The sequence below is a fragment of the Gracilinanus agilis genome, unplaced genomic scaffold (genome assembly GCF_016433145.1).
Source record: "Gracilinanus agilis isolate LMUSP501 unplaced genomic scaffold, AgileGrace unplaced_scaffold48751, whole genome shotgun sequence".
Lineage (NCBI taxonomy): Eukaryota > Metazoa > Chordata > Mammalia > Didelphimorphia > Didelphidae > Gracilinanus > Gracilinanus agilis.
The window spans coordinates 1-7,864 of record NW_025383301.1 but is presented as its reverse complement, the minus strand read 5'-3'; the positions used below and the strand labels follow the sequence as shown (position 1 = coordinate 7,864).

The following is a 7,864-nucleotide window of genomic DNA, read 5'->3' as shown; positions in this document are numbered from 1 at the left end:
CCTTTTCAAAATACAGGACCCCCTGTAGACACCAGGTTAAGCCTCCTTGGCCCAAAGTGTCCTGGGCTTGTGCGCCCCGAGACTCGGCTCAGTGGAGGGAGGGGAGGCATATATGTTTGGTTTGTAGAAATTGGGTTTGGCGGCGCCTCACCCCTAGGGTCTTGGGTCCGAAGGTCTTCCGGCACAGGCAGAGTCAAAGGGCACGGCGCGGGCACGCTAATGTAGCGGCTGGCACGGCTGGGCCTTGGCCGCACATGAAGGGGCCGATTGACAGACGCTGAGTTATGGCAGCCGCGGGTGTCCCCAAGGGCTAGCCCCGGCCTCCTGCCTCAGGGTGACCCTTGCTGACGGGGATNAGAGAGAGAAAGAAAGGAAGGAAGGAAGAAAGAAAGAAGGAAAGGAAGAAAGAGGGAAGGAAGGAAGGAAGGAAAGGAGGGAAGAAAGAAAAATCCCCCCCTTTTCAAAATACAGGACCCCCTGTAGACACCAGGTTAAGCCTCCTAGGCCCAAAGTGTCCTGGGCTGGTGTGCCCCGAGACTCGGCTCAGTGGAGGGAGGGGAGGCTGTGCCTGTGTTTGAAGGTGGGGGCAGGAATGAGTTGCTCTAGTGCTCTGCCCCCCGAATGCTGCCCTTGGCTTGACCCAGCCCTGGGCCTGGTTGCTGGTGGCACAGAGGCCTGGCTTGAAATATATGTTTGGTTTGTAGAAATTGGGTTTGGCGGCGCCTCACCCCTAGGGTCTTGGGTCCGAAGGTCTTCCGGCACAGGCAGAGTCAAAGGGCACGGCGCGGGCACGCTAATGTAGCGGCTGGCACGGCTGGGCCTTGGCCGCACATGAAGGGGCCGATTGACAGACACCGAGTTATGGCAGCTGCGGGTGTCCCCAAGGGCTAGCCCCGGCCTCCTGCCTCAGGGTGACCCTTGCTGACGGGGATCCGGCAGTCTCTGGAAGAAAGTCAGTAAATCTCCCTGTTCTCAGCTCTTTTCTGAGAGACGGGCAGTTGGGCATCTCCGGGCCAGGGCAGGGAGCCTGAGAAGGTCCGGTCGCCCTGGCGGGGGGCTCCTCAGTGCCTTTGCTTTTCCCAAGCCGGGGTTGTGGTTTCCCTTCCTGTGATAGAGATGCCTCTGCTGGGAGCCCCTCCTAAGCTGGCGGTGATAGAGCACACTGATGGACAGACGGACACTTTCCAGGCTGCCCAGAAGGAAGGCTGGCACGCAGGAAACAAGCATTATTAAGCACCTACTATGGGCCAGGCATTTCCAATAGCCTTCGGAAGTAGCTGCTATTATTGTCCCCATTTTACAGTTGAAGAAACTGAGGCACAGAGTAGATGACTTACCCAGGGTCACCCAGATGGATTCTACTATCATTTATTCCAAACACCTTCAACCCAGCCATGCTGGGCTCTTGGCTGTTCCAGGAACAAAACACATCTTCGGGCAAGCTCTTTGGAAAGCTCTCCCTGCTAGCTCCAGCTATTGTCTTCCCTGGTTTTCTTTCATTCCCAGCTAAAGATCCCCCTTCTATGGGAAGCCTTCCCCAGCCCTTAAATGTTCTTAATTTAATATTTCTTAAACCCTCCCCTTCTGTTTTAGAATCGATATTGGATATTGTGTATGGGTTCCAAGGCAGAAGAGCGCCAAGGGCTAGGTAATGGGGGTCAAGTGACTTGCCCAGGGTCACACAGCCAGGAAATAGCTGAGGTCAAATTTGAACCCAGAACCTCCTGTCTTGTTCCTGTCTTTTTAACCCCTCGCTTTTGCCTTAGAATCAATATTGGTTCCAAAGCAGATCAGTAAGGGCTAGGCAAATAGGGTTAAGTGACTTGCTCAGAGTCACCTATCTAGGATGTAGCTGAGGTCAAATTTGAACCCAGAACCTCCTCTCTCTGTGTCTGGCTCTCTAGCCCCTGAGCCACCCAGCTGCCCCTCTAGGGCTTTCCTTTTAAAAATTCTTTCCTGTTTATCTTATATTGAGGTTGCTTTGCACATTATCTTCCCCTTTAGATAGTAACTTCCCTGAGGGCAGGGATTGTCTTTTCCTTCCTTTTGCACAAAGGTCTGGCTGATAAAATGTTGGATTTCTTCTGCCTTGGGAGGGAAGGAGACTTGTCCAAGGTCACACAGCTAGTAAATGGTATAAACATGATTTGAACCCACATCTGATCCACAGTGGAAAGAATAAGCTGTGCCTTTGTATCCCCAGAGTCTCCCCCAAAGAGCAGCTTGCAGAGATGCTCACTGAATGCAGTTCATCCAAAATGCCCTCCGTCTTCTCTTAAAGACCCGTCCAGAGGCTGGGCATGAAGGGATGAAACCCTCTGGTCAGGAGGGTCCAGAGAGCCTACGCTTCCCCCATTTTACAGAGGAGGAAAATGAAGGCACTTCCTTCATTCTCCAGAGAGATCTCAAGTCCCCCAGGGGGCTGAACCAGAGTTTAAACCCCGCGTTTCTGGTTCCGCGTCTCACCCCCAGGTCAGCCCTAGTTCTTCCTTCTTCCCCAAATGGTGTCATTTGAATTTGGCTAGAAAGTTGAAAAGAAAGAGGCATCGAGGCCTTGGATCATGTTCCTGCCTTGTCTGCCCTCTCTAGAGGACTGTCTGGGATGCCCCTGATTTCCCCTGTTTGGGTAGAACCTTCACAGGGTGGGAGGCTGTTCTCGCTGAGTCCTTTTCAGACGTGTCTGACTCTTCATCGCCCCACTCGGGGTTTTCTTGGCAGAGATACTGATGTGGTTTGCCATTCCCTTCTGCAGCTCATTTGACAGATGAGGAAACTGAGGCAAATAGGTTAAGTGACTTGCCCAGGGACGCACAGCTATTAGGTGAATGACTCTCCATTATCCTATTTGGGGTTTTCTTGGCAATGATAACTGGAGTGGTTTGCCATTTCCTTCTCCAGCTCATTTGACAGATGAGGAAACTGAGGCAAACAGGGTGAAATGGCTTGCCTAGATCCACACAGTTAGTTTGCCATTTCCTTCTCCAGCTCATTTTTACAGATGAGGAAACTGAGGCAAATAAGGTTAAATGATTTGCCCTGGGTCACATAGCTAGTAAGCATATGACCCTCCATGACTCCATTTGGGGTTTTCTTGGCAGAGATAACTGGAGTGGTTTGCCATTTCCTTCTCCAGCTCATTTGACAGATGAGGAAACTGAGACAAATAAGGTTAAGTGACTTGCCCAGAGTCACACAGCTATTAAGTAAATGACTCTCCATTATCCTATTTGGGGTTTTCTTGGCAATGATAACTAGAGTCATTTACCATTTCCTTCTCTAACTCATTTGACAGATGAGGAAATTGAGGCAAGCAGGGTAATGTGATTTGTTCAGGGTCACCTCAGTAGTGAATGTCTGAATCTAGATTTGAACTCAGATCTTCCTGACTCCCAACTCCAGGTCTACTGCTCTATCTGCTGTGCCACCTGGCTGTCCAAAATAAAAAATGTATGTGGTTACAAAGGAAACCAATGATATTGAAATACAATTTCAAACTGTTTCTTCAAAGAATAAGTTCACAGACCCTCAGTTAAGATCCCCTGCACTAGGGGAATCAGGCTGAGCCTAAGAAGCACAGGCGAGGAGGGAGAGCATCACCTGTCGACGCCAAGGAGTGCTGGGGATGGGGGGAATATTGAGTAGACAGTGTAGAGAGCTTGAGGGACACCAACGGGGTATCAGGCTGGAGTTGGGCTGCAACATACCTGACAGAGGAGGAATATATAAAGGAGCTCCCAAGAGTATTAGGGCAGGAGGCAGTTGGGTGGCTCAGTGGATGGAGAGCCAGACCCAGAGGTGAGAGGTCCTGGGTTCAAATCTTACCTTGGACACTTCCCAGCTGTGTGACCCTGGGCAAGTCACTTATCCCGAATTGCCTAGCCCTCACCACTCTTCTGCCTTGGAGCTGATATTTAGTACTGATTCTAAGACAGAAGGTAAGAATCTAAAAAAATAAGTCTGCTATAAGACTTTGGGGATGGTGTGTCTTTTGCTCTCATCCCCCCACTTTTGTCCTCTTTTCTTTTGGTTCCCTTTAAGTGAATAAGTCTCGGTTTTACTGCTCACCGTGTGCTATGAGGCCTAGAGTCAGGAAGAGTCAACTTCATGAGTTCAAATCTGGCCTCAAATACTTCCTAGCCGTGTGACTCTGAGCAAGTCACTTCACTCTGTTGGCCTCAGTGTCCTCATCTGTAAAATGAGTTTGAGAAGGAAATGGCAAAGTAGCTGTGTGACCTTGAGCAAGTCACTTCACTCTGTTGGCCTCAGTTTCCTCATCTGTCAAATGAGCTGGAGAAGGAAATGGCAAACCACTCCAGGATCTTTGCCAAGAAAACCCCAAAAGGGGCACCACTGAGCCAACTGAATAACAAAAACTCCCGCTAAATCAGTGCTATAAGAAAAGTGCTGGACTTGGGGTCCCAGAATCTGGGTTCAAATCTCACCTCTTCTTACTGGTCTGTGTGAATTGTGGGATAGCCATGAGGATGGGGGGGTTGGAGGAAACGGCTCTCCATTTCTGATCCCATGAGCTGAGCTCTGGCTGTTCTAACGTTCCCCCCCTTTCCCCGGGATTCCCAGGGTCTCCTGGGTGGGGAGGTGGGTGTAGATATTTGAGAGGCTGAATGCAGCTGTCTGACCCCGACGTGGCATATCTAGGCTGGCCGCTTGTTCCGTGGGAGATTCAGGGGGTGGAAAGAGCTTGGGAACCAGATAGCAAGCTGCTCTTCCCAAACTCTGTCTCTAGAGTAAGTTCTGTGCTGCCTCTACTCCCGGGGCCCAGGCGGCCCCCTCTCCTACCCCCTGGGCAGCACCAGTGGGCGCCCTCTGTGGTCTCAGTCATATCTGGCATTTAAGGTTGGCCCGGTGCTTTATGCCCATTGGCCCACTGGGGCCTTCTGACAGGCCGGCGGGGCTTCTTCTCCCCATTTCGCCCCCTACAGCTAGCAAGGATCGAGGGGCCGGAGTCAAACCCCAAGTTTCTGGGAGAAATTCATTCATTCCTGGGGCTCGGAACTCATTTGTTGCCTCGGGGTGGTCAGGGCCAACGTAGGTTTCATGACCAGAAGAGAAAGATGCTGGAGGCTGGCCCGGCCAGGAGGAGAGTGACTCACCTGGACCCGGGCCAGCCAGCATCTTTCACAGCTTCTCACCCCCGTGGATTCACTGGCCCACGTCCCCTGCCCTTTATTCCAGGAAGGAGGAAACTCAGGGGCCCTGAGGGGAGGAGGCAGGGCTGCAAGGCCCCTTCCAGCTCAGACATTCTTTGTTCCTAGGCCCCTTCCAGTATGGACACACTACGTCCTATGGGCCATCCCAGCTCTGATATGTTCTTGTGTTCTAAGGTCCCTCCCAGCTCTGACATCCTATGTTCTAAGGTCTCTTCTAGCTCTGACATCCTGTGTTCTAAGGTCTCTTCTAGCTCTGACATCCTATGTTCTAAGGTCTCTTCTAGCTCTGACATCCTACCTTCTAAGGCCTCTTCCAGCTCTGACATCCTATGTTCTAAAGTCTCTTCTAGCTCTGACATCCTACCTTCTAAGGTCTCTTCTAGCTCTGACATCCTATGTTCTAAGGTCTCTTCTAGCTCTGACATCCTACCTTCTAAGGTCTCTTCTAGCTCTGACATCCTACCTTCTAAGGTCTCTTCTAGCTCTGACATCCTATGTTCTAAGGTCTCTTCCAGCTCTGACACCCTATGTTCTAAGGTCCTTCCTAGTTCTCACAGTCTACGATTTTAATAGAAAGGAGAAAGGTCTATCACCGGAGCCCAGGTCTCTTGACTTCAGCCAGTTTTATTTCCGCTATTGTTTTCTCCCTGAGATTTGAACCCAGATCCCCAAACACCAGCCATTCCAGAGTTCACAGGAGAGGAAGATTGTGGAATTGGGCGGTCAGGTTCAAAACATCCTGGTGGAGAATAAGGTTACCCTCGAGGCCATCTACTCCAACTCCTTCATTTTACCATTGAGGAAACAGGCTCAGAGACCCCTCCAGGGTCACCTAGATAGTGTCAAGAGTGAGATTTGAACTCAGGTCTTTCTGGGCTTCTTAAGGATGGGTGAGATTATACTAGAATGAAAGGGCATTCCAGATGGAGCTTCGGGCATATTCGGGAAAGGCCCAATTAGAGATGTTCTCCCAGGCTTGGCAGGACAACGTGTCTCAGCCTCTTCTCCGTCTCTCAGCAGTCCCCCTCCCTTTTTATGTCTTCCAGCTCAGTTTCCCTGCCTCGGCCCCGGCAATGAATGGGCCGGCCCTTCAGCCTTCGCCCTCCTCGAACCCCCGGGGCTGGAGTGAATTCTGTGAGCTTCATGCCGTGGCCACAGCCAAGGAGTTGGCCAAGCAGTATTGGCTGTTTGCCAGCGAGCATCCCCACCATGACCTGCTGGGAGCTGACCACTTCTCCCTGCAGTTCACGGACCTCTTCCAGCAATACTTCCGACACGAGGTGAGAGAGGGCTGGGCCATGCACCAGCTACGGCTGCGGCCCATCACCTCCCGGGTCCGGGACTACCGAGAGACAGGCCGGAGGCACACAGATGGCTCGGCGGCACCTCCCAAGGCAGAGGGACCTGCGGAGCTGGGCGAGCGGGCCCCCGAGGTGGCCTCCCAGACCCTGCCCAAGTCCCGGAGCTCAGAAGACCTCCCGGGAGGGGCCTCCCCTCTAGCCTCCCCTCGCTCCATCGCCCATTACTCCTTCCACCACCTACGGAGGAGCCTTCGCCACATCTTCCGACGACGGCCCTCCGAAACGCTGCCCTCCGGGGAAGGGACGGCCGAGGGGGAGGCGGGCGATGGCCCTTCTAAGCAGGGTCTGGCCAAGAAAATCCTACCCTGGAGCCTATCCAGGGAGCCCGTTCCTGAGGCCCGAAAGGAGGGTGTCCTCAAATATGGCCTAGTGGACGAGGCCACCATGGACAGTGGGGCCCTGCGGCAGCGGGGGCGGCTGGTGTTGAGGAAGGTGGTGAGCCCAGAAGGTGGTGAAGACCATATCCTGGAGCTGTTTGATCCCCCCAAGGTAAGAGCTACTCCTTTTCTTCCCTCAGAGCATCCCCACCAGTCTTCTCTGCGTGCCTGTTGTCTGGAGATCAGCATCAGATAAAAGCAATATTTTTCATGTTCCGCTTTCATAAACCCTGGATTTTCTTCTCTGGCCAAGAAACGAGCAGGGCTTCCTCATCATGCTTTCCTCGGGTCTCGGGAGTCTTGTGGTCGAAGACACTGGCAGATGGGGATTGTGGGAACTCGCAGGGGGAGTTCAGGGGTCCTGGAGGTGCATGGGGTCAGGGGAAAGAAGAAGGAGACGGGCTCTGCAGGAAGACAGGCCTTCTGCATCCGCTTCTTGGAGCTCTGGACAGTCTTCTCAAGGGTCTGTGAGTTTCTGGAATTTACACTATCTCTTCTGTGATGTGGCATCAGTGAGGAGCTGGAGCTGGGAGCTTTAGGCCAAGGATGTTGCTTTGGGAATCACGTGGTCTCCCTCTCCCTCTCCTTTTCTCCTTCCTTTCTTTTTCTCTCAATATGTCTCTCATTTTTTTCTCCTCCATTTCTTTCTATCTCTTTTCCTCTCTTCCTCCCTCCTCTTTCTCTTGCTCTTTCTTCCTCTATAGCTCTTCTCTTTCCCCTCCCTCCTCATTTTTTCTCTCTCTTTTTCTCTGTCTCTCCCTCCTCCTTTCTTTGTTTGTTTGTGTTTTTTGTTTGTTTGTTTCATTCTCTCTCTCTCTCTCTTTCCTTTCCTCCCTCCCCCTCTCTTTCTTTCTTCTCTGCCTCCTTCCTTATTTCTTTCTCTGTCTCTCTTTTTCTCTCTCTCCCTCTTCATTTCTGTCTCCTTCCTTTCTTTTTTCTTTCTTTCTTTCTCTCTCCC

The 7,864-nt window shown here is 52.0% G+C and overlaps 1 protein-coding gene across 1 annotated transcript; it reads left to right on the top strand.

Moving 5' to 3' along the window:
- Positions 1-6,241: 6,241 nt before the first annotated feature.
- On the top strand, positions 6,242-7,369 carry LOC123255565 (SH2B adapter protein 3-like; the record flags this gene model as incomplete). Its single annotated transcript, XM_044684337.1, has 2 exons — positions 6,242-7,018; positions 7,160-7,369. Coding segments are annotated over exons 1-2 (987 nt in total), but the record flags the coding sequence as incomplete, so codon positions are not given.
- Between the last annotated feature and the right edge of the window lie 495 nt (positions 7,370-7,864).